This window comes from Somniosus microcephalus, chromosome 14 (assembly GCF_052327205.1).
Source record: "Somniosus microcephalus isolate GS21.2 chromosome 14, FLI_Smic_1.0, whole genome shotgun sequence".
Classification (NCBI taxonomy): domain Eukaryota; kingdom Metazoa; phylum Chordata; class Chondrichthyes; order Squaliformes; family Somniosidae; genus Somniosus; species Somniosus microcephalus.
Window position 1 is genome coordinate 106,035,510 of NC_141000.1, and position 26,856 is coordinate 106,062,365.

Consider the following 26,856-nt stretch of genomic DNA (forward strand, 5'->3'; position numbering starts at 1 on the left):
GAAATCAGTATTTGTAGGGAAATGGTGTTAGGGAAATTGACTGGATTGAAGGCCGATAAATCCTCAGGGCCTGATAATCTACATCCTAGGGTACTTAAGGAAGTGGCCCTAGAAATAGTTGATGCTTTACTGATCATCTTCCAGCATTCAATGGAATCTGGAACAGTACCCATGGATTGGAGGGTAGCTAATGTTACCCCACTATTCAAAAAGGGTGGTAGAGAGAAAACGGGGAATTACAGACCGGTAAGCCTGACATCGGTAGTGGGGAATATGCTAGAGTCCATTATAAAAGATGTAATAGCAGAGCACTTGGAAAACAGTAAAGTCAACATGGATTTACAAAAGGTAAATTGTGCTTCACTAATCTACTGGAATTTTTTGAGGATGTAACTGGTAAAATAGATAAGGGAGAACCAGTGGATGTGGTGTATTTGGACTTTCAGAAGGCTTTTGATAAGGTCTCGCATAAGAGATTAGCGTGTAAAGTTAAGGCACGTGGGATTGGGGGGCAAGGTATTGACTTGGATAGAGAACTGGTTGGCAGACAGAAAGCAAAGAGTTGGAATAAACGGGTCTTTTTGCGAGTGGCAAGCAGTGACTAGTGGGGTACCGCAGGGATCGGTCCTTGGGCCCCAGCTATTCACAATATATATTAATGATCTAGACAAGGGAACTAGATGTAATATCTCCAAATTTGCAGACGACACAAAGCTGGGTGGGCATGTGTGCTGTGAGGAGGATGCCGAGAAACTCCAGGATGATTTGGACAGGTTGGGTGATTGGGCAAAAGCATGGCAGATGCAATATAACGTGGATAAATGCAAGGTTATCCACTTTGGTGGCAAAAACAGGAAGGCAGATTATTATCTGAATGGCAATAGATTGGGAGAAGGGGAAGTGCAACGAGACCTGGGTGTCCTTGTGCACCAGTCGCTGAAGGTAAGCATGCAGGTGCAGCAGGCGGTTAAGAAGGCAAATGGCATGTTGGCCTTCGTAGCGAGAGGGTTTGAGTACAGGAACAAGGATGTCTTGCTGCAGTTGTACAGGGCCTTGGTGAGACCACACCTTGAGTATTGTGTGCAGTTTTGGTCGCCTTATCTGAGGAAGGATGTTCCTGCCATGGAAGGAGTTCAGCGAAGATTCACCAGGCTGATACCTGGGATGGCAGGAATGACGTATGAGGAGAGATTGGGTCGATTGGGCTTGTACTCGCTGGAGTTTAGAAGAATGAGAGGGGATCTCATTGAAACTTATAAAATTCTGACAGGACTGGACAGACTAGATGCAGGAAGGATGTTCCCGATGGTCGGGGAGTACAGAACCAGGGGTCACAGTCTAAGGATAAGGGGTAGGCCATTTAGGACAGAAATGAGGAGGAATTTCTTCACCCAGAGAGTGGTGAACCTGTGGAATTCTCTACCATGGAAGGCAGTTGAGGCCAATTCATTAAATATATTCAAGAAGGAGTTGGATATATTTCTTAAGGCTAAAGGGATCAAGGGATATGGGGAGAAAGCAGGGACCGGGTACTGAATTTGGACGATCAGCCATGATCGCATTGAATGGCGGAGCAGGCTCGAGGGGCCGAATGGCCTACTCCTGCTCCGATCTTCTATGTTTCTATGTATTTATCATTTTGCTTTTTTTGTAAGTTTTTGTTATCTCTCCCCATTAATATTTCAAACTTGCCCTCGCATCACATTACATTAGTCAAAAGAACAGAATGGAAACCTGCTTCCAGACCTCGAATCCTTGCAACATATGTGAGCGCAGCCTTCAGTAACTAGCTCTCCAATTTCTCCGTATTCACTTTGGGGAAGCAATTGGGACCACACTGCACCATTCCACCGTGACATGACTCATAACTCATGAGAAAGGGCATTGTGGAATTGCTCTTGCTCTGGTATGAGATTGGAGCTCCAGTACAAGGAGATCCCCCACCCCCCAAAAAATAACATTCTAGCTCTCTGTCTTACTGACACTTCTTTTACACATTTTATTCCTTCGTTTTTGAATGGAAAAATAATGAAAAACAATTTCAAGGTTATCAGCAAAGTCATTAGGAGCCAAGAGCAGCTACTGTCAGCGTGACTGCTAGTTTTCTCACGAAGGGCACAAACATTCCAACTCTGTGAAATGAGCAAATGCCTTCAGGATGCTCACAAAATTGTTTCAAGATTCTCTTTGCCATTAGCTTTAAATGGAGAAAGAGTTGCCAGAGGCCAGGTGTTTGACCAATGGTCCAATGGAATTGTGAGCTCTGCTGCGAGGAGGAGGGAGGGGGTGCACAAACTACTGAAGGGTCATTTGAAAGATAATTAAGTGTTTTATTACTGCAATTGAGTTTCATTGTAAGGGCCTGTGCCCTGTTATGTCTGCGTTTCCTCCAGGTTTATTTTTGACACTATTTTTAAGTAACCAGCTTGCCTACAATATGTTGCAGTGTCCAAAATGACCAGCTGGTAGTTATCCTTGAGATGTTCAGTGTTGTATGCAACCAAATTTATATCTCTCTTATATATAGGACAGTATTTTCAAATCAAGCCATAATTATACTGTCATTGTAAAGTGACTAATTTATTGATAAATGCCCACTTTTATTGCATTAATGTATTGTGTGAATTTAATGAGCCAATTTAGGGGGGGAAAAAGCTCACCAAGATCAGAGAATTTGAAAATGCCTTGACTGATTTCCTAAAAACTAATTGCTATAATCTTTTTAGGTGGACATATATGTTTAGGATTTCAAGAATCATTTGGTCACCAGATATTGGATAATCCATAATTGGTCGTTATGTAAAGATAAACAGACACATGGAGCTGATTATAATACTGCAACCTTAGTATTGGATCCATTCGACATCAAGACCAAAAGTTCAGCAGTTTATACAAATCATTTGAACCCCAAGATGACATTACTGCATTGAAAGTAGTCCTGTGTCATTTAAAAAAATAATGGCCTGTATTTTCCGATCGCAGGCCTCCCGCGGGCGGAGGCCTGCGATCTGGAAAAATCTGCGCCCTTACCTGAGGGCTCCCGGGACGCGCACAGTTCCGGTGCTGGGGCTCACCAAACTCTAAGTGGGCCATGGGGAGCCAATCACAGAAGGGAATCTCTCTTCATACATAATGGAGATCAATGAAAAAACATTTTTAAAATCACTTGAAATTACAATAAATTAAGTATTGAACAAAAATTTAATTTTTTGAAAAAATAATTGAAGTATTTTACGGGGCTAAAATTAAACTTACCTTTTTTTAAAGTATTTTTAAATGATAAATCAGTAGAATTTTTTTTTTTTTTCCCCCAATCTTATTCTGGTAAAAGCAGGCCTTGCTTTTACCAGGCGTAAGAATTGTAAGGGTTTTCTGCGGGCAGAGGGTCTTAAAAGTGGAACTATCCACCCGCAGAGGCCCTTCTCCAGGGCAGCCGGAGGATCTGTCAACAGGATTCTTGACGGATCGTAAATGCCGGTTTCCGATGTCCTTACGGGTGGGTACACAGCGCATACCCACCCGTAGGGATCGGAATATCTGGGCCAATATACCAAAGAGTTTGTGGACATGCTATTTTGCTTGGATCTTTTATTGCCAGCAGCAGTTGACATGGCAGTGCTTAATAGCAAGGACACTATTGAGTTCTAATGATGTTTATTGTGAAAGATTAACAATTGTGATGTAATTGCTTCAAGATTATTCAGCAATAATCAACAGTTTTCCACCCCTGGCATCTAAGTGAATCTATGCTGAATGCTCTCTATGGCTTTAATGTCTTTTCTCTAATGAGATGCCCAAAACTATATAAAGTATTATAACTGTGGCCCAACTAATGTTTCCTACAAGTATATCATTACTTTATTATACTTATACGATATGGCCCCATTTATAAAACCCAAAATGCTGCTGGCCTTTTTTATGGTTTTGTGTACCTGCTTTTACGCTTTTGACAATTATTCACATTAAATTGCATTTGCCACCTATCTGCCCATTTCACTAATCTGTTTTCCTTTATGAAGTCTTTTACAATCACCCTAATTATTTGACATCCCCTATATTAGTATAATCAGCAAATTTCAAGATTGTGTTCCCTATACTCAAGTCAAAATTACCTATACTGGAAACAAAAGTGGATCTTGCACTGGGGTACATCCAGTCTAGTTGAATATGTGTTCCTCATTTATGTAATTAAAATAGAAGTTAAATGCAGTCCAAATTCTAGGAACGAAGCAGTCTTGCAGACGCTCTACGATTCTGAACTGTATTTCTTCATATCATAGAATCATCGAATCATACAGCACAGAAGGAAGCCATTCAGCCCATTGTGTCTGTGCCGGCTCTTTGAAAGACCTATCCATTTAGTCCCACTCCCCTGCTCTTTCCCCATGGCCCTGCATTTTACCCATTTGAAGTATTTATCCAATTCCCTTTTGAAAGTTACTATTGAATTTGCTTCCACATCCTTTCAAGTAGTGCATTCCAGATTTTAACAACTCGCTGCATATAACAGTTCTCCCCTCCCCTCTGGTTCTTTTGCCAATTACCTTAAATCTGTGACCTCCGGTCACCGACCCTCCTAATAAAGCAGTTTCTCCCTATTTACTCTATCAAAACCCCTCATAATTTTGAACACCTCCATTAAATCTCCCCTTAACCTTCTCTGCTCTAAGGAGAACAATCCAGCTTCTCTAGTCTCTCCATATAACTGAAGTCCATCATCACATGTTCCAATGATGAGTGTTAGACAGTAAAACAAGGCAAGTTCACAGAATCTCAGAACATTCCTTCACCTAACTTTAAACAGCAAACTGCACAGAAAGAAACACCACAGAAAGAATCCTTGGCCTGAATACAATTAGAATAACAGAAAAATGTACTCATGTTTTTTATATTCATGTTTTTAAGAAGATCTGCATATGGATAAAAAATTGTAACAGATGCTTTTTAGCAACTTTGACAAAACCATAAAATATTTTTGGCTTTTGATGCAGTGGTTTCTGAGGTCTCCGTGGGGTTAATGGAATCCCTTAACAATAAATATATGACTATACAATGCACATGCTTCAAGATTACATTCAAAATATTTAACCATATGTAAATATTAAAAGAAACAATCGATGTCTATGGTTGCATGTGCTTTGTAAACTATCCCTCCTCCTCGTCCTTGACTTGTCTGCAGCCTTTGACACAGTTGACCACTTCATCCTCCTCCAGCACCTCTCCACCATTGTCCAGCTGGGTGAGATTGCACTCGCCTGGTTCCATTCTTATCTATTTAATCATAGCCAGAGAATCACCTACAATGGCTTCTCTTCCCGCTCCCCCCAAGTATCTATCCTTGGCTCCCTCCTATTTCTCATCTACATACAGCCCCTTGGCGACATCATCCGAAAACACAGCATCAGTTTCCATGTGTATGCTGACGACACCCAGCTCTAACTCACCACCACTTCTCTGGACCTCTCCACGGTCTCTAAATTGTCAGGCTGCTTGTCCTACATTCAGTTCTGGATGAGCAGAAATTTTCTCCAATTAAATATTGGGAAGACCATTGTTTTTGGTCCCCGCCACAAACTCTGTTCCCTAGCCACTGACTCCATCCCGCTCCATAACATCTGTCTGAGGCTGAACCACACTGTTGGTGTCATATTTGACCCTGAATTAAGCTTCCAACCACATAGCCGCAGCATAACTAAGACCGCCTATTTCCACCCCCGTAACATCGCCCGTCTCCACCCTTACCTCAGCTCATCCACTGTTGAAACCCTCATCTGTGCCTTTGTTACCTCTAGACTTGACTATTCCAATGAACTCCTGGCTGGCCGCCCACGTTCTACCCTTCATAAACTTGAGGTCATCCAAAACTCTGCTGCCCCGTGTCCTAACTCGCACCAAGTCCCGCTCACCCATCACCCCAGTGCTCGCTGACCTACATTGGCTCCCGGTTAAGCAACGCCTCACTTTCAAAATTCTCATCCTTGTTTTCAAATCCCTCCATGGCCTCGCCCCTCCCTATCGCTGTAATCTCTTCCAGCCCCACAACCACCCGAAATATCTTCGCTCCTCTAATTCTACCCTCTTGAGCATCCCTGATTTATAATCACTCAACCATTGGTGGCCGTGCCTTCTGTTGCTGAGGTCCTAAGCACTGGAATTCGCTCCCTAAACCTCTCCGCCTCACTACCTCTTTCCTCCTTTAAGACGCTCCTTAAAACCTACCTCTTTGACCTTTTGGTCACCTGCCCTAGTTTCTCCTCATGTGGCTCAGTGTCAAATTTTTTGTCTTATAATACTCCTGTGAAGTGCCTTGGGACGTTTTACTATGTTAAAGGCACTATATAAATACAAGTTGTTGTTGTTGTTGGAATCGGATACTGAAATTCAAGCAGGTTTAATACAAGATCAAAATTCTTGGGTAAAGAAACAAAGGCACAAGTGCACCTTTTCCCCAAAATCCAGAAGGAGAATGTGAACCCCAACTGAGAGGGCCAATGGCAGACAGGGCCCTTATTCCATAATCCAACTGAACCCCATAGTCCAAGAAACAACAAACTAATCACTCCAAACCTTAAAGTAGCATTGCTCTCACCTCAAAAATCTTAGCCCAGCAATGTACTCCTCAAGCATGTGTAATCATTGAGTGTATTAGGGATGGGTTTCTTGAGCAGTATGTAACTGAACCGACCAGGGGGCAAGCAACCTTAGATCTGGTCCTGTGTAACGAGACAGGATTAATTAAAAATGTCCTAGTAAAGGAGCCCCTTGGAATGAGTGACCATAACATGGTTGAATTCCATATTCAATTAGAGGGCGAGAAGGTTGGCTCTCAAACAAGCGTACTAAGCTTGAATAAAGGAGACTATGAAGGTATGAGAGCGGAATTGAGTAGAGTGGATTGGGAAAATAGATTAAAGGGTAAGACGATACATGATCAGTGGTGTACATTTAAGGAGTTATTTTACAACTTCCAAAAAATATATATTCCACTGAGAAGAAAAGGGTGTAAAAGAAAAGACAGCCATCCGTGGCTAAGTAAAGAAATTAAGGATAGTATTCGACTAAAAACAAGGGCATATAAGGTAGCCAAATCTAGTGGGAGGATAGAGGATTGGGAAAACTTTAAAAGACAGCAAAAAATAACAAAAAGATTGATTAAAAAAGGGAAGATAGATTATGAAAGTAAATTAGCAAAAAATATAAAAACAGATAGTAAGAGATTTTATAGTTATATAAAAAGAAAAAGGGTGGCTAAAGTAAATGTTGGTCCCTTAGAGGATGAGACCGGGAAATTAATGGTGGGAAATATGGAGATGGCAAAAACACTGAATGAATATTTTACATCAGTCTTTACAGTAGAAGACACTAAGAATATCCCAACACTGGACAAACAGGGGGCTATGGGGGGGGGAGGAGCTAAACACGATCAAAATCACTAAGGAAGTGGTACTCGGTAAAATAATGGGACTCAAGGCGGATAAATCACCTGGACCTGATGGCTTACATCCTAGGGTCTTGAGGGAAGTGGTGGTAGGGATTGTGGATGCATTGGTAATTTTCCAAAACTCCCTGGACTCGGCAAAGGTCCCGGCAGACTGGAAAACTGCGAATGTAACACCCTTATTTAAAAAGGGCAGTAGCCAGAAGGCTGGAAACTATAGACCGGTTAGCCTAACATCTGTGGTAGGTAAAATTTTGGCGTCCATTATTAAGGAGACAGTAACAGGACATTTGGATAATCATAATTTAATAGGACAAAGTCAGCATGGTTTTATGAAGGGGAAGTCATGTTTGACAAATTTGCTGGAGTTCTTTGAGGAAGTAACATATAGGGTGGATAAAGGGGAACCAGTGGACGTAGTGTATTTAGACTTCCAAAAGGCATTTGACAAGGTGCCACACAAAAGATTATTGCTCAAGATAAAAAATCACGGGATTGGGGGTAATATTCTGGCATGGATAGAGGATTGGCTATCTAACAGAAGGCAGAGAGTTGGGATAAATGGTTCATTCTCAGACTGGCAATCAGTAACTAGTGGTATTCCGCAGGGGTCAGTGCTGGGTCCCCAACTCTTTACAATCTATATTAACGATTTGGAGGAGGGGACCAAGTGTACATATCAAAGTTTGTAGATGATACTAAGATGGGAGGGAAAGTAGTGAGTGAGGAGGACATAAAAAACCTGCAAGGGGACATAGACAGGCTAAGTAAGTGGGCAGAGATTTGGCAGATGGAATACAATACTGGAAAGTGTGAGGTTATGCACTTTGGCAGGAAAAATCGTAGAGCAAGTTATTATCTTAATGGCAAGAAACTGGAAAGTACGGAAGTACAAAGGGATCTGGGGGTCCTGGTGCACGAAACTCAAAAGGTTAGTATGCAGGGGCAGCAAGTGATTAAGAAGGCCAATGGAATGTTGGCTTTCATTGCTAGGGGGATAGAATATAAAAATAGGGAGGTATTGCTTCAGTTGTACAAGGTATTGGTGAGACCGCACCTGGAATACTGCGTACAGTTTTGGTGTCCATACTTAAGAAAGGACATACTTGCTCTCGAGTCAGTACAAAGAAGGTTCACTCGGTTAATCCCGGGGATGAGGGGATGGACATATGAGGAGAGGTTGAGTAGATTGGGACTCTACTCATTGGAGTTCAGAAGAATGAGAGGCGATCTTATTGAAACATATAAGATTGTGAAGGGGTTGGATCGGGTGGATGCGGGGAGGATGTTCCCGATGATGGGTGAAACTAGAACTAGGGGGCATAGTCTTAGAATAAGGGGCTGCTCTTTCAAAACTGAGATGAGGAGGAACTACTTCACTCAGAGGGTGGTAGGTCCATGGAATATGCTGCCCCAAAAAGCTGTAGAAGCTACATCATTACAGAAATTTAAAACCGAAATAGACAGTTTCCTAGAAGTAAAGGGAATTAAGGGTTATGGGGAGCGGGCAGGAATTTGGACATGAGTCTAGGTTCGGATCGGACATGGCCCTGTGGGTAGCGGAGCGGGCTCGGGGGCCGTGTAGCCTGCTCCTGCTCCTATTTCGTGTGTCTAATTCTGTTCGATTCAGGAGATAGTTCTGTGATAGTAGATTGGCGGTTAGGATCAGATCAGCCATGATCTTATTGAATGGCGGAGCAGGCTCGAGGGGCCGATTGGCCTACTCCTGCTCCTATTTCTTATGTTCTAATAGTACAATGGCTTCCTAAAATATAAATATCTGACTGTAAAGTCTTCAAAATACAGTTTAGAAGAAAGGAGGCATCAAATCCTGACCTGTTTCTTAATCATTAAAAAGTTCACTTTATATTTAGCTGCTGATGGAGCTAAAATTGCAGAAAGATTTCTTGCCAATTGGAAGAGAAGTTGCTGGAGTGGTTCTTCAAGGTAAGTGTTTGTGATTTGGTTTTAATGTAAAATGATGAGCTCTTTTATCCCTACCATCTGACTAATGATTGATCCAGAAAATGTCTTTTGTGTATAGTTTTATTTTTGTTGCAAATAAAATTACTCTTATCTCGAAACAGTTAGCGTTATTTTCTGGTCAAGCTCAGAATATTAGTGTTGAGAAATGATAGGATTACAATTACATTAAAAATTTTCCTGAAGGCTCCATTAGGAAATGCAGCACTTGGGTGTGGAGATTAGCCAGAGTCGGCTAATCTCAGTTGGGCCAGTGGTAGGGGCGTGCAGTTGACTTCAACATCTCTGGGCGAGGGAGAGAAAAATCAGCAATGGTTCCTGATTCTGCTCACTATCTAATCTTTAATGGCCCAGAATTTGCGGTGGGTAATAACAGCGAACGAACAGCTGAAATCGTGAAGTTGCGGTCAGTCAGTCACTGCACCGACACTGGCTGCGCTGTGCCCCCGGCCCCCTCACCACAGCTGGTAATCAGTGTACTCTGTGAAATCAGAAAAACTGACAAAAACTTTGGCTCTTCTGCAGTAATTTCACTGTTAAATATCCCATTAAAAGTTAGACCCTTTTGGATTAGGTGTAACTGGGTTTTTAACAGTGTATTGACTGCCAAACTAACATTGTGGCCCTGAAAAATTCATTTTAATTTTGTGGAGTGTCAAATTGATCCATTTTTAAATAAAATGAAAATTAAGAAACTTAAAATTTTTTTTAAAGTTTGTTCATCTTTATTTTGGGTTTACCTTTTCCCCATGTGAGAACCCCAATCTTTAATTTGCTCTCTAACATTTTTAAAAAGTTAGAATCAAAGGAGCTTACTCACTTCCTGGTTCTCGGTCTATGAGAATTCTGCATTGTGATTGGCTGCTTAGACAGCTTGTTGAAGTCACAGCAGCTCGCATTAGGGATTCCCCATTAACTTATACTGATTTCAACGATCGCGAGATCTTTGTGGGAAGTTTACTTCAGGGCCAGCAGCAAACGCCTTTGCTTCACTGCTGACTGCAAATTACGGGTCATTATGTTGTAAAGAGCATATGTATGGGCATCAAGTGAAGACTTAATGGTCACTTCCCCCTTCTCGGCCAGCCAACACTTGCTGTCTGGGCTGACAAAAATCTGGAATGGCAATTTGGGTCTGATTCTCACTTCCAAGGTGCCTAAACATAATATTTAGCACAAAGAGTCACATATGAGACAATCCATGTAAGGACAGCAGGTTTCCATCCCTAAAGAACAATAATAAACCAATTGGGTTTTTAACCAGAGTCTGACTGCTTCATGATGATTTTTTTTTTTACTGATAATCAGCTTTTTATTTCCATATTTTTTAAACCGAATTCATATTCTCAAATTGCCATGATGAGATTTGAACTTGCGTTCTCTGGATTATTAGTCCAGTACTGTACACTACTGTAGCCCTCTTTCACACAGGGGAGTCGGAGACTGGGAGCTAAAGAGGGAAATCAAGAGTGTGGCTGATCCAGGAGTGGATGAGTGCCGTCCTTAAAGTGAACTACAGTACCATTCACCACAAGTCTCATGTACACACTCTGCCCAGCAAATTTCAACTCCCAAACAGTGACCTAATCTTGTATACGAGTACATACACTACTCTGCTGTAAAGCTGAAGCCATGTTGGATAATAAAAATGGCAAAATTAAATAGCTCAACTGTTTAAAGTCATCTGCTTCCGTTGTGAGGAGCCATAAAAGCATTTAAAGGCAGCTGTTCAGAGTAGGGGGGAAACGATCAAACATTGCTCTGAAATCATGCCTTTCTAATGGGTTTTCCAGATCTTGTCTTGAACAGAAATGATCACTCCTAGTACTTTGAAGCTGTGACCCTATTTAGCCTTTATTCTTTAGCTCAGAGTCGGGAACCTTTTTTCAAAAAAAAAACTCTTCTTGTCGAGGACTAATAATTGCACTTCTTTCTTCCAAAATGGTGCAAATATAGCCTTAAAACTATAACTTTTTTTTAAAAAGCTGCAGTTTTACCCACTCCAAACAAAAGAAAATGCCTGACTTTTCTTTGCTAATAGATAGCTGTTAGAATTTATTTCAATATTTTTTCTAAATAGAATAGGAAATTACAAAAATATTGAGGTTGTCAGCATTCTTTTCCTCCTGCTCTCAAAATGCTGGGTATATTTCCATGGCACAATCTTTATTTATGAGCTTTGGCAGTGATGAAGACAGACCCTTCAGCCATGATAAGGGGACTTATCTTTGGGGGTTATGCTGTGCTCAGTACCTGGTCCCTTGCTTTTTGATGTGTATATCTCAATGATTTAGACTTCAATGTAGGGGGCATGATTAAGAAGTTTGCAGATACAAAAATTGGCTTTGTGGTTGATAGTGAGGAAGAAAGCTGTAGACTGCAGGAAGATATCACTGGACTCAAGTGGGCAGAAAAGTGGCAAATGGAATTCAATCCAGAGAAGTGTGAGGTAATGCATTTGGGGAGGGCTAACAAGGCAAGGGAATACACAATAAATGGAAGGACACTGAAAAGTGTAGAGGAACAAAGGGTCCTTGGAGTGCATGTCCACAGATCCTTGAAGGTAGTAGGACAAGTAGATAAGGTGGTTAAGAATGCCCACGGGATACTTTCCTTTATTAGCCGGGGCATAGATTTTAAGAGCAGGGAGGTTATGCTTGAACTGTATAAAACACTAGTTAGGCCACAGCTAGAGTACTGCGTACAGTTCTGGTCACCACATTACAGGAAAGATGTGATTGCACTAGAGAGGGTACAAGGGAGATTTACGAGGATGTTGCCAGGACTGGAGAATTTTAGCTATAAGGAAAGATTGGATAGGCTGGGGTTGTTTTCTTTGGAACAGAGGAGGCTGAGGGGAGACTTGATTGAGGTTTATAAAATTATGAGGGGCCTAGGTAGAGTGGATAGGAAGGACTTATTTCCCTTAGCAGAGAGGTCAAGAACCAGGGGGCATAGATTTAAAATAATTGGTAGAAGGATTAGAGGGGAGTTGAGGAGAACTTTTTTCACCCAGAGGGTGGTGGGGGTCTGGAACTCACTGCCTGAAAGGGTGGTAGAGCCAGAAATCCTCGTCGCATTTAAAAAGTGCTTGGATATGCACTTGAAGTGCTGTATCCTACAAGGCTACGGACCAAGAGCTGGAAAGTGGGATTAGGCTGGATAGCTTTTTTTTGGCCAAATGGCCTCCTTTTGTGCCGTAAATTTCTATGACCAGCATCCCAGCTAAGCACAATCCTATCCTCACCTGAAGTTCCGATATACTCGTGTTACAGTATGCCACAGGATAGCAGTTAGGAGCAGGATCCCTGAATGACTTTTCCCTTCCATTGCCTGGTGCATTGTTACTGACAATACCTGTGAAACCTATGTATCCACCACCGTGAGGGAGGGAGGAGAACAGTTCTGACAACTTAAACATAGCTTTTTAATCCTCTTTGTCATTTTGGAATATTGATTAAATGGTGAATTGTGTGTATATGAATTGAGTCCCTTTGTAATGTGGGACACAGTAAACCTCAATCATTCTTTCATCTTTCCTATCACTGATATTGCCAACAATCACTATCACTAATTAAGTAACAAAAATAAAAATCAACAGAAAGCAAAATGAAAAAGATGGCAATGTTTTGTTATTTCTCTCCTCTCCCTTCTTCAAAAGGCATTGCTCTTTGCTGGGGTTTCTACAGGGGCCAGCTACCCTCCAGTCTCTTATCAAAATAACCATTCTTCATGTGCGCGCCTTGAAAATATGTGTTGGTAGGCTATTCTTTCTCCGGGGAATCACAGCCAAGTGCAACCCAGTCCTCATACAACATCCAGACACTTGTACTCGTGTTGCTACGCAGCTATTAGAAGTGGGAACCCTGGTCGATTGACTCCTCCTAACCCAAGGTGGTGAGGCCAAAATTAGCACCCCAGTATTACCCTGGTTGAGATTAGCTAACTCAACACAGACTGAGGATCAAAACTGGAACCTTTTGTGGTTTTCTCACTCCCCGAATCACTGGATAAATAAAATGAGCCCTTGGGAGGAAGTAAAGATGGAAAAGTTTTTCTTTTCAACTATTTGATTTCAAAGAGTTCCCGATCGTGAGACTTACTTCATGTTTACAGATATTAATAGACAACATTAAGTAGTCTGTAATACACACACCCATTTGCCAGAAATATATATAGCATGATGATATTCTTGAATTTACTTTTTCAGTTGGACCGAAAGTGAGTTTCTTTAAGCCGAATGACGAAGTAGTTGGTAAGTAAAGACAATACATGTTTGATATTTCTGCAAATGTTGCTTTATATTGCAATGCTAATGTGCATCATTGTGCTACCCATCTCGCAGGTATTCTGCCTTTGGATTGTAAAGAGTCTGGACTCTCCAATACTCTGCTGGTTCATGAGCACAGTCTTGGTATGTTTAAATACAGTGCAATGATAGGTCGTGTTTGATAATTTTTTTCTGAGATCTGTAGTTGTTTTATATTTCTTTCATAGATGTGGATAAAGTAAGGAATTGTTAATTTTGCTCTTGTGTAAAAAGGTGGCAAGAATGATAACTATAGAAAAGAAAAACATAACATTTTACATTAACCAATTTATATACACTATCCATTTAAAAATGTAGAAACGTTGAATAAGTTTTCGTACCTGTTTTAAAGCTGTTTAAATGCAGCTAAGTAAATCTCTGTCAATAATTCTTGTGTCTAGTGCTTTTGAAGTGTCACTTTTGTGAGTTCTGACTGACTGACTTCACAGACCCGAAATAGTAAAATTTTTAATGAAATGCTGAAAGATCTGGGGGTACAGATGGAAAGACTTTGAAAAGATGATTGCAGGTGGAAAATCCAGTGATTTTTGGTTTCATATATAGGAAGATGGAATACACATGCAGGGAAGTGATTAATCTGTACAAGATAATGGTTAGGCTACAGCTCCTGCACACCTGCCAGGTCTTACTGCTATGCCCCTTTTGTCGCAGGGCTATTCTTCTCTGAAGTGTTCAGTATTGCTTCATTGCTGGATCCAATGCTATTCTTCCAGGCCCAGACTCTCTCAGTATGGGATTTAGAAATGTGTAGATATTTGACGCTCATTACCCAGGCGCAGATCAGAGCCTCGCTCTCACGTGGTATCTTAGCTGACAATCCCAGGGCAGTGAAGCATTTTGATCTTTTTTCTACCATCACCTCAGTTGAGCTGCTGAGGAGATAAGTGTTCTGATGTTATTGCTGTGTTGAAGGTGAAGATCAAAGAAGTGAAAGGCACCACCTGCTAGCTGAAGGTCAGCGCTATAAGAAGAGCTGAGGATCAAGGAGAAATTAGTGATCTGGTGGTGAATATGGGATAATTCATCAGCTGTGGAATAATTCATGATCGGAGAGCAAACAACAAATATGGAATAATTCATTATTTAACAGTGACAGACTGCATGTGAGGCCAACATTGGGAGATGTACATAAAGAAAGAGAGCGAAAGTTGCACAGAGAAAAAATGTGCAAGGCATATCAAAAGAGCAGGAGAGATACAGGAGAAAAAATGGGGAAAGAAGAGACAAAGGTGAGAAAAAGAGTGGTGGATAAATGGAGATACACAGATTACCATGAGAAATTATCTGAGTCCTAGAGAGAGAAGACAAACGGGAAGACAGATGCCGTGCTGACAGAAAGATTTAAAAAGTGGAGACAGATTGTTACAGGAAGAGAAAAGTATTTTTGTCAACGAGCAATGCCATGAGAGATCAACTTCTAATGATTGTGGAGCTTAATGGAATAAATATGAAAATAATATTGACTCCCTAGTATTCCAACAAGGACCTGAAATTTTGTAGTAAACATTCAGTTTGTTTTGGAAAATGGAAGCTCTGTCCTCATAAAGCTGTATCTGTCTGACCTCTTTTCACTAAGTAGGGAAACAAGTGAACGAGTTCATTCTTCCAGTTTCTGGGTGCCACCTCAGCAGCTGTAATCCATCAGTACATCTATAGTATTCCTAATTAAATTAAGGCCTTCACGCATAGAGTTAATTGCATAGATTCACTGAGTGTGTTGTGTGTGTGCTAGCAGCACATTTTCTGGTTGGATAGCCATGATTTCTATGACAATGGCCAGAGGCCCTGCAGTGATTGGCCGTTACTGTGGAAATTGTGACAAGCTGAATAGGGCAAAAAAATGCACCACCACTCATACTCAAAATACCACATGTGGGTGATCAGCATTGTGATAAATCGTTTCCTTTTAATGCATGGTTTTGTAGCTAATTGTTCCCTTTCAGCTGTGTAACCCATGATGTGTCTTTTGAAGTTGAGAAATCCTGTAATTGTTCTGGTTGAAGCATCTCTCCATGTTTTCCTGGTTGTTTCATAAAAGCTTCTTCAAATGGTCTCTTTATATTGAAGTGCTGAAGAAATATTCATATTAAAATTATTTTTAAATGCTACATATTGGACTATCCCAATCCTTTCTCTCCCCTCCACATATGTAAAGAGTTACAGTAGATCACTTTGGAGCACACTCGCTTGGACTAATGTATGGCTTGTAGGAAATGTCCACCTTCAAAAATCTTCACAAACCTACCTCAATGACTCTGCATTCAGTCACCACCCCTAACTTCTGTCTCACTCCCTTTTAGAAATATAAATTGTTATTGAAAATGCAGGAGAAAGCAAATTATTAAAAATATATTACTTAACGTATTTATTTTTATTTTTAAATGCAGTAACTAAACCAGAAAAGGTGAGCTGGGTGGAGGCTGCAGGGACTATTCGCGATGGATTGCGTGCATATATGGCCCTGCACACACACTCTCATGTCGGTGCTGGAACAACTGTGCTAGTAACGGAGGGAGCAAATGTACGTATTAAAAGCCTGACCAGTTAAAGTGCAAGATCTGGTGGGTCACCGACAGTTAACAAAATATAACAGATTTATTCTCTTTTTTTAAATGTTAACTGTTGGTGCCACGTGATCTTGAGGCAGTCAAGATTATCACTCTGTCCTGTTCTCCAATGACAAAATGCAAAGCTGTCCCTTTCTATGATTTTTGGTGTTCTCAGCTTTTGTCCTGAGAATTCTCAATTTGATCTTTCCATCTCTTCTGATGTCATTTGTAGATCTTGTGCATAATTTAAACTCAGTTTTGGATGGTCTGTATTTGACCTTCCTGATCCGCCCTACCTCTGGCATGTATCTGGTTTTGTCAATAGCTGCTTTGTCCCTGTACAATGGTTTCTTTATTAGATATTTACACTGTCCATGTGCTTTTTAATATTCTTGAACATAAAGCATTTTATAATTTGACCTTGTAACTTTTCTTGCTAAATTATTAAACCTTGAATTAATGTTGCCCACTGAAATCAGCTTGTAATTATCCCACCATATTGGAGGATTTTCTCGTTAACAATTCTTCGATATATTTTGGCCTTTAATTGGGCTGCTTACCGCCACCCGTTTGCACTGGTATCCTGGCGAAAAATGGCAGTTGCTGCTCTAGCGCCTCTCTCTGGCGCAGGACTCAGCGGCCGCCATTTTGGTGAGGGCCTTAATGCAGCGTTGGCCCTGGAGATGTAAATGAAGAGAGTGTGACGCCAAGTCTGCGAACTTAGACCTTAGCGCTGAGTTCAGCGCTGGGTCCTAAGCTCGCTCTGAAAAGCGAGCGTTCAGCAGACTGACAGAGACACTGTCCGCACCTCTTAAAGGGACACACACATCTTTCAGGTAAGTTTGCATTTAAGCTTTTGGACTGGATTTTTAAAATTTTATTGAAGTTGTGGGTTGGTGCAATACATGTTAAAAGTTTTTTTAATGTGTAGAGAGTGCTACTGGATGCTTTCAAGGCTGCAGATGGTAAAGGAAGGCCTCTGAGCAAACAGAAAATGCTTTTAAATACTCAACAGGTCAGGCAATATCCGTGGAGAGAAAAACAGAGTTCATGTCTCAGGTCGATGTGCTGCCTGACCTGCTGAGTATTTACAGCATTTCTGCTTTTATTTCAGATTTATAGCATCAGCTCGCACAGGGAAGAGAAGGAAGCAGAAGGAAGGATGCAACACAGACAGCCCCTTTCTGGCCGAGATATCTGGCTGGCCGGGATATCCAGGATGGAATCATCCGCCTGCGGTACCAGTGACCACAACCCCAGTTCTCCTTTCAACATTTGTCCCACACCTTACCTTCCATTTGTTACTGACCATCACAGTGTCCTCTTGGCCACAATGTTGAAATAAAAGCCACCACAAAGCAAACTTTCCAATCCAACTTTATACATCTATCCATCCAAAATGACATCAAGTAATCAACTCATCACCCTTATGCATTCCCTTAGTGACTGTCGTGTGTGTGCGCCTTTGCCTATCCTACTGATGTCACGCAGTGCTGCCCCAGTGGCTATGGCATGGCTGGTGGAAAGGCTGCTGACTTTCAGTGGGGCAAACTGCAGATGGCCTTGCAGGTTGACCTTGAGGAATTGGTGGCTGGGAGTGTGAAATTGAGTGGTGGTGCTTCTTCTTCTTCGCCCACTGGCTGGGCAGGCTGCATTTCTTGGGTGTGTGAAATGAGAAAGGCACAATGGTGGAGTTGTGGTGAGGGGAGGGTGGGAAAGCAAGAGGTGCATGCCAGAAGGAGGATAATATATGATGATACCAGCATCTTGTATCCTTTCAGCCCTGCTGCTGGCCAAGGGCTCAGCCATGCCCCTGCCAGAATGGCCAGCACCATCTCCTCCAAGGGGTAAGATGAAGCTAGGAATGGGAGGTGTGCCTTGTGCCTTGTGTTTGGTAGAGATTGTTGGTAGGTGAGTGATTGGCTGGCAGGGGTTGGGGTCGTGCATTGGGCAGTGTGTGAGGCTAGTGGTGCATTTGGTAGGAGACGGTTCTTGAAGATGCATTCACTGTCCTTGACCACTGGTCTGAGGTTATGAAGCTTCTTTGGGCACTGGAGCCAGGTTGTGGAGGTGACACTGCTGGCAGTGACTGCCTCGGTGATGTGGTCCCACATTGTTCTTTCTGGAGGGGCTCCTGGCCCCTGTGAGTAGAGGACCTCTCTTGCAGTGTTGAACCCCTGCACAAAGCTGGGGTGCTGCGTGCGAGAGCCTGGGGGCCCCATCCCTGGCATGCTGAGCCATTTGTGTTAGTACTGAAGCACTTTTCCCATTTTTTTTTTTTTTAAGGTGCGGAAGGGAATTCAGCTTTAAGAGCTGAAGACTCCCATTTGGGAATTCTTTTTAATGTTGAGCTGTAAGGTCTAAAAACTGCCTATTTTTACATGATTTTTTTCATTTCAGAAGGCAGTTCCCCTTTAAGAGACCGAACTGCTTTCTGAAATAATAGCCTTGCTTTAAGAGAAAGCTGTTCTTGCTGCAGTGACGCTACGGCCACGCTACATTGAGGCCTCCTGCTGGGACGAACGCCACCAGGACAGCGTTGCACGGTGAGTTTAGTGCTGGGCTAATGTTAATTAGTCCCCAGCACCAATTTTTCAGTCCTGCCAGTGCCACCGTTTTCGGCGGCCGTCAACACCGGCTTGCGGTGGCCCCGGCAGGTATTTTAGCGTTCACGAATTTCTAGGCCTTTATCTTTTCTGACACTGAAGTTCTCCCATAGCTGATTATCCCTGCTGGTTGAGATCACATAACCTGTGGTGTGTCACAGTACTCAATTTTTAAAAAATCTGAATGTTGATTCCAATATCCTAATGTTATGATTTAGTGGTGCAGAGTTTGAGCCCCACAGAAACAAACAGCAATTTATAGCAGAAGAAGACTAGGTGGGGTTGATCTACAAAATAAAAGAAGCAGCCTTGTTGAGCCGAATGGTCCTTTCCTGTTGGGAAGAATTCTTATGCTCTTATTCTACAAACTTTGCACCTTAATATCTGATTGTTTCCTGTAGTCGCTATTTTGAGTTCTTGTTCGGTGAATAACCTGTCTGCTACAACATATTATTGATTTATTAATTTACAATGAAATGTGTCACTGAACCCATACAAGTTGTGCAACAAATTACACTGACTGTATAAAGTGGGCTATAACCTACCAACATGTAAAATTTCAGTTTTAAAAAATATGGTTCACTTAACAAGGGCTAATGGCTAGAATCAATTAGTTAATAGTACACTGTATCTAAATTGGAGAGGGTTTTGAAATTTCAGATCTGTTGATTTTTATCAGAAATATTTACTTATGAAGTACTGTACTAAGTAGCTGACTGAACGATCACTGTCAACGGTTAACAAAACTCTAGCTCTTATGGCTAAAAAAAATGAAATCCCTCACTTAAACCTCCTACTGTAATCCCTTGTTTATGCTGAAAAAGTTAACTAAACCCTAGCGCTGAACAGTCAAGTTTCTTTCTCCTGTTAGGGAAATTACCTGCAGTATAAACACAGTGGTTTCACCATTTACTATTTATAAGTGAAAGGGAGAAAAATCTGACTGCAGCAATTAATGTGAATCTAAATTAAATTATACTAAGTTGAATTTTAGTAAACCTTTTGGATGACATACTGCCTAAAGCACAGTGCAGCTTTTCGTGCAAGACATGGGATCGTCGACAGGATGTTCACAGAATGACAAATGCAGGAGAAGTGCCTGGAATAAAGACAACCTTGATACTTAATATTTATTGATATCACACAGGCATATTGACATGGTTAGCAGAGAAGGACTCTGGAAGCTGCTGATCAAGTTTGGCTGTTAGATGAAATTATTAATATTATCAGGCAACTACCTATTGGCATTATGGACACAGTAATTGCTGATAGTGAGACATTTAATGTATCCTCCATTAAAAAAATATATATCAGCCCAAGCCTTTTGGGGTTTTTTTTGCAACTTTGCTGGTTGATGCCACATCAGATTTGAACAAGGGCCCCTACATCTAATTCTAGACAGATGTTGGCAGTAACATTTTTGTCTTTGTTAGATTATCTGTAAGGTTTTTTTATTGCTGGCTATAATAGACCCCGGGTTAAGGTCAGTTATTACTAGCTGTTTCCTTCAAGCTGTAGGAAATTTACATTATAATCTGGCTAATACTCACACAGGGCAAAGATCGGAGTAGTTTTGGAAGTCCTTGGTATGTATAACAGTGACGAGCAAGACAGAATCCAGTAAATAATCCTTCTTAGACAGAAATGCTATTAGCCACATCGAGAGTCCCAAAGTAGCTTTTTTAAAACGCATTCACGGGATGTGGGCGTCGCCGGCAAGGCCAGCATTTATTGCCCATCCCTAATTGCCCTCGAGAAGGTGGTGGTGAGCCGCCGCCTTGAATACAACTGAATGGCTTACTAGGCCATTTCAGAGGACAGTTAAGAGTCAACCACATTGCTGTGGGTCTGGAGTCACATATATAGGCCAGACCAGGTTAAGACGACAGATTTCCTTCCCTAAAGGACATTAGTGAACCAGTTGGGTTTTTAACAACAATCCAATAGTTTCAGTCTCACCATTACTGACACTAGCATTTTCATTCCAGAATTATTTAATTAATTGGTGTGATTTGAACTCACATCTCCAGATCATTAGTCCAGTAACATAACCACTATGCCACCTTACCCCCAAATTTATTCGATAACACTGGAGTAGACATGCCTCATGTTTTTATTTCCATATATGGGGTATGAAGTTCCTTGCATTTGTTCTTATTAAACTTAATTTACCACTGATCAGCTCAGGCACAAGCTGTTGAACTTCATGCAAGAGCTTGGCTGCCTCCTCAGAGTCCACAGTCCACCCTGGCTTTATATAATCTGCAAATGTAACTACTTTGTCTTGGTGAGTATTGTGTACATTGTGTTCTCCTTACCTAAGGAAAGATATACTTGCCATAGACTGAGTGCAACGAAGGTTCACCAGACTAATCCATGGGATGGGGGGATTATCCTATGAGGAGAGATTGTGTAGACTAGGCCTATATCCTCTGGAGTTTAGAAGAATGAGAGGTGATCTCATTGAAACATAGAAAATTCTTACAGGGCTTGACAGGGTAGATGCAGGGAGGATGTTTCCCCTGGCTGGGGAGTCTAGAACCGGGGTCACAGTCTCGGAATAAGGGGTCGGCCATTTAGGACTAAAATGAGGAGAAATTTCTTCACTCAGAGGGTGGTGAATCTTTGGAATTCTCTACCCCAGAGGGCTGTGGAGGCTCAGTCGTTGAGTATATTCAAGACAGAGATTGATAGATTTTTTTGATATTGATACGCTTATCAATTACTCCATAAAAGGCGATGAATTAGGAAAGTAATGAAAAGGTTTTTATTAACTAAAGAACAGAGCATGCCTCTCGTGGACGACTGGTTCCAAGAAGGAAGTGGGTTGCCGGGCAGCCACCTTTATACCAGGTCATGTAGGCGGAGCCAGCTGAGGCATGCATTGGTACACACTGAGTAGCAAGAGGTAACAATGTGCAATAATGATAACAGTAGTGAACAACAATGAAAACAATGACAGTGGTTTACCACATTCACCCCTTGTTTAAAATTGAGTCCGGCGGGGTGAAGTGTACTAAAAGTTCGTGTAGGTAAGTCTATCAGGAGGCCTTGTATGCCGTCCTGATCGTCGTAGCAGCGGCGGCGGTGCTGCAGTATCCAACGTCGAGTCTGGTGTCTGAGTGGTCGACGAAGGGTCCTGGGGCTCCGGCATGCCGTCTACAGGGGTTGGGTTGGGAGAAGTGGTGGATAATAACGGTGGTGATTCAGGGGCGCCTGAGGGTGCGAGGCCTCGTATGGAGACTGTGTCCTCCCGCCCGTCTGGGTATGCCACATAGGCATACTGGGGGTTGGTATGTAGGAGGTTCACCCTCTCGACCAGGGGGTCCATTTTATGGGTCCTCACGTGCCTCCGCAGTAGGACGGGCCCAGGAGAAGTCAGCCATGTCGGTAGCGAGGTTCCCGATGTGGACTTCCTGGGGAAAACGAACAGTTGCTCATGAGGGGTGGCATTAGTGGCAGTACAAAGCAGTGACCGGATGGAGTGGAGCGCCGCAGGGAGGGCCTCCTGCCAGCGAGAGGTCGGAAGGCCCTTAGATTTTAAGGCTAAGAGGACGGCCTTCCAAACCGTCGCGTTCTCTCTTTCCACCTGGCCGTTCCCCCGGGGGTTGTAGCTGGTGGTCCTGCTCGTAGCAATACCTCTCGCGAGCAGGTACTGACGAAGTTCGTCGCTCATGAAAGATGAGCCCCGGTCGCTATGTATATAGCTGGGGAACCCGAACAAGGCGAAGAGGTCATTCAGACATTTGATGACCGTGGTACTGGTCATGTCTGGGCAAGGGATGGGAAACGGTGGCGCAAAGACGGGGCAGGACAAGAAGTTTAAAATTTTTATATTCAGTGCCCCTAACCGAAAGGGTCACCACACAGTAGCCGCCGACGTCCGTTGAATGGGACTTGGACGCCATAGAAATCCGATGGCGCGTTGGCAGGACCGTGAGGGAGTGGCTACGCACCGTGTCGGGGTGAATAAAACTCTCCGTGCTCCCGCTGTCAAACAGGCAAGTAGTGGCGCGGCCGTTTACCGTAATGTCCATCATGGACCTGGACAGATGATGAGGGAGGGCTTGATCCAGCGTAACGGCGGAGACAAATTGGCGGTTGAGTGCGGCGGGCAAAATGGCGGCGGCCATGATTCCGATCCCCACGCGGCCGGAGGTGCACAATGGCGGAGAAGATGGCTGCCCCCACGGTTCACACGCGGCGCTGCTGGCGTTCGCGGGTTTCCCTCTGCAGGCGTTGGCGTAATGGCCTTTCTTCCCGCAGCCAGAGCAGGTAGCGGTCTTCGCCGGGCAGCGCGCTCTGGGGTGTTTTAACTGGCCACAGAAATAGCATTTTTGGGCCTGGTTACAGGACATCGTTGCAGTAGTTGGTACCGGGGGCGGCGGTCCCGGTTGCTTTCGGGACATCGCTGCAGTAGTTGGTACCGGGGGCGGTGGTCCCATGTCCCAAGATCGCGATGACCATGGCGCGGCCCCGTTACGTGCGTATGCTTCGAGGTTTCGGTGGGCCGCATCTAGTGAGAGCGCGAGGGCTACGGCCGTCTTCAGGTCGAGCTCCTTGCTTTCGAGCAGTCTGCCGGGAGTAGTCGGACTGGAGGTCCTTACCGAAGGCATCACAGGTAAGTCCCTCCGCGTGCGCCGCAGCCGTTACCGCCTTACAGTCGCAGTCCCTGCAGAGCGTCTAACGCCCGTAAAAATGCCTCTACCGATTCCCCCGGTTGCTGCCTGCGGGATCCCAGGAGGTGTCTGGCGTAAATCGTATTCACTGGGCGCATGTATTGCCCTTTTAGCAGGTCGAGAGCCGCCGTGTACGTAGTAGCGTCCCGGATGAGTGTATATACTTGAGGGCTCACCTGGGCGGTCAGGACTTTTAATTTGTTCTCCTCCGATGTCACGGCGGAAGCTTCTAGGAAGGATTCAAAGCAGCTCAGCCAGTGTTCGAAATTGGTAGATGAACCCGCCGCTTGGGGGTCGAGGCCCAGGCATGCTGGTCTGAGGGCTCACAGCAACGCCTGCTGTTGTTGCTGCTCAGTTCCGGACATTTTACTTTTAGTTAATAAAATTGATACGCTTATCAATTACTCCATAAAAGGTGATGAATTAGGAAAGTAATGAAAAGGTTTTTATTAACTAAAGAACAGAGCATGCCTCTCGTGGACGACTGGTTCCAAGAAGGAAGTGGGTTGCCGGGCAGCCACCTTTATACCAGGTCATGTAGGCGGAGCCAGCTGAGGCATGTATTGGTACACAGTGAGTAGCAAGTAACAATGTGCAATAACGATAACCGTAGTGAACAACAATGAAAACAATAACAGTGGTTTACCACAGATATTAAGGGAAACAAGGGATATGGGGATAGTGCAGGAAAGTGGAGATGAGGTAGAAGATCAGCTATGATCTTATTGAATGGTGGAGCAGACTCGAGGGGCCGAATGGCCTACTCCTGCTCCTATTTCTTATGTTATGTACTTTGCATTAAGATTGTAATTTCAGGTCATTTATGTATACCAACAGCAGCAGGGGTACAGCATATACTGCTGGAGCACCCTACTCAATACCCCCTCCACCATTGTGACCTACCACCTCTTACTACCCTTTGCTTCCTTCCCTTTAGTGTGCTGCTAATGTATGTCTTGCCCTTGATACCTTCTGACCTTAGTTTGTAAGGGTCATGTGATACTTAAATCAGAAGCATGTTGGAAATCAAGGTACATTGCAATATGCAACTTCCTCTCCATCAATGGGATCTCGCCGCCTCAAAAAATGCTTTTAAGATTGGTCAGGCAAGGTTTACAACTTAAAATCAGCGTTGGCCCTAATTTTATTAGGTTATTTTTTATACAAGTACTTTTCCATATTGGCCCGGAATTTGCGGTGGTAATAACAGCAAACTAACAGCGTTCGTCGTTATTACCTCTGAAACTGACCGCAACTTCAGGATTTAGCACAAGCGCATCCTAACTAAGAACTCCTAAAGTTGCGGTAAGTCATTCAGCTGCGCTGTGGCCTCCACGCCCACCCTCCAGCTGGCAATCAGTGAAACTGATGAAAGCTTTGGCTTTTCCGCGGTAATTTCGTTGTTAAATACTCCACTAAAAGTTAGACCCTTTTAGATTAGGTGTAACTGGGGTTTTAACAGCATATTGACTGCTAAACAAATTAAAATTTTGTGGAGTGTCACATTTATCCATTTTAAAATAAAAATTACAATTTTTAAGAAACTTAAAAAAAAAAAAACTTTTTTTAATCTTTATTTCAGGTTTACCCCTTCCCCATGTGAAAACCCCAATCTTTGTTTTGCTCTCTCTAACATTTTTTTAAAAAGTTAGAATAAAAGGAGCTTATTCACTTCCTGATTCCCAGTCTGAGAATTCTGCACTGCGATTGGCTGCTTAGACAGCTTGTTTACGTCACAGCAGCTCACAGTCGGGATTCCCCATTAACTTACACTGATTGCAACTGAACTTCGGAAAAGCCAAACATCTCTGCGGGATGCTTACTTCGGGCCAGCGGCAAATGCCTTCACTTCGCCACTGATGGCAAATTGCGGGCCATTGTTTCTGATTATTGATTCCATTAGTTTTATGATTATTGAGGTCAGGCGAATGGGTCTGTATGTGCCAGAGATGGCTCTGTTGCTATTTTTGAATATTCCAGAGACTCTCCCAGTGTTTACTCCTTCAAAATGACTGATTCAGACAACAGTTTTAATTTACGGAAGGTAGAGGATGGAAAGCTGGCCAGAAGACCATTGGAGTAATTGAGTCACGAGGTCAGAAAGGCATAAATGAGTGTGTCAGTGGCAGATGGTAGGTGGGTGATGGAGGTGAAAGTGATGGAGAAGATATGGGGTCAGAAACTCAGCTCAGCTCAGGATGCCAAGGTTCCAAACAGTCTGGTTCATCCTGAGCCAGTCTCCAGGGAGAAGGAAGGAGTCGCTGGCATGGGTATACAGTTTGTGGCAGGACTGAAGATGATGGCTTTGGTCTGCTGAGCTGGAAGAAGTTATGGTTCATTCACCAACATCAAAGTCTGGAGCCTATACAATGTACGTTTGACATTGGATGATATATTGTTATTATACTCACTAGTTAAAACCTTCCCAATGTAATCATTTAACATGTTAACTACCTCCTGTCCATCCTTGTGTTGAACTCCATTTGATTCCTTAGTGCTTCAATGTCCTCCCTAATTATCTTTTTGCTGTTCTAGCGTTGAAGTATTTCTTGGCCATATGTTTTTGTATTGAGAAATGCATTCATAATGGAACTTTTCCCAAACACTTGTATACTAAATCTGCTTTAGAAAGGGTGATTGGGTTTGGAACCAATTTCTTCTCGACTAAGGCGTTTGACTCATTTATATTGATGGTGTATGCACCAGCAGAAGTGCCATGCACTTGCTGTGACTAATAGAAGAATGTGTTGTATTAAGTGATGCCACTATAAACAAAGTAGTTCAGTGCCCTGAATATTTCCTATATGTGAGTATTGGCTAATGACCTGTCATTCCTTTTTCTTTTCTTCTAGCCATTTGGTACCATTGTTATTCAATTGGCTCATCATCGAGGAGCAAAAGTAATTTCTACTGCAGGCAACCTTGAGGACAAAAAGTACTTGGAAGGATTGAGGCCGACAGTTGGTATGTGTTACTTTGTGTGGCCTTCTGTGGAAAATAGCGATTAATCTTTATAGACAGTTTTAAAAAAAGATAACTTTGTGACTTAAAAGATGTTAGAACTGATAATATTCTAACAAAATAAGACATTGTAATATACCTGTTTATTTTGCCATCTTTCTCGCTGCTCTTTTAAGGCACTGACTTATTCTGATGCATTGTTCATGGAGGGTTGCTATCTCACCCAGGTAGCCATTCTTCACCCTAGATTGTAAATGTCGTCAAATCTCAGTTGAGCCTGTCCTCCTCCAACATCCACATAGAAGTAAGG

General features: G+C 42.8%; 1 protein-coding gene across 6 annotated transcripts in view; it reads left to right on the forward strand.

Annotated features, from left to right (window-relative positions):
- Window positions 1-26,856, forward strand: part of cryzl1 (crystallin, zeta (quinone reductase)-like 1) — a 73,777-nt gene that overhangs the window by 18,137 nt on the left and 28,784 nt on the right. For 5 of the 6 annotated variants that reach the window (XM_086007122.1, XM_086007121.1, XM_086007120.1 and 2 more), the window contains 5 exons: window positions 9,313-9,385; window positions 13,632-13,676; window positions 13,767-13,835; window positions 16,139-16,272; window positions 26,438-26,549. In XM_086007122.1, the coding sequence (XP_085863248.1) occupies window positions 9,313-9,385; window positions 13,632-13,676; window positions 13,767-13,835; window positions 16,139-16,272; window positions 26,438-26,549 (433 nt within the window). The remainder of the gene's footprint in view (window positions 1-9,312; window positions 9,386-13,631; window positions 13,677-13,766; window positions 13,836-16,138; window positions 16,273-26,437; window positions 26,550-26,856) is intronic. The other variant, XM_086007125.1, reaches the window with a different exon arrangement.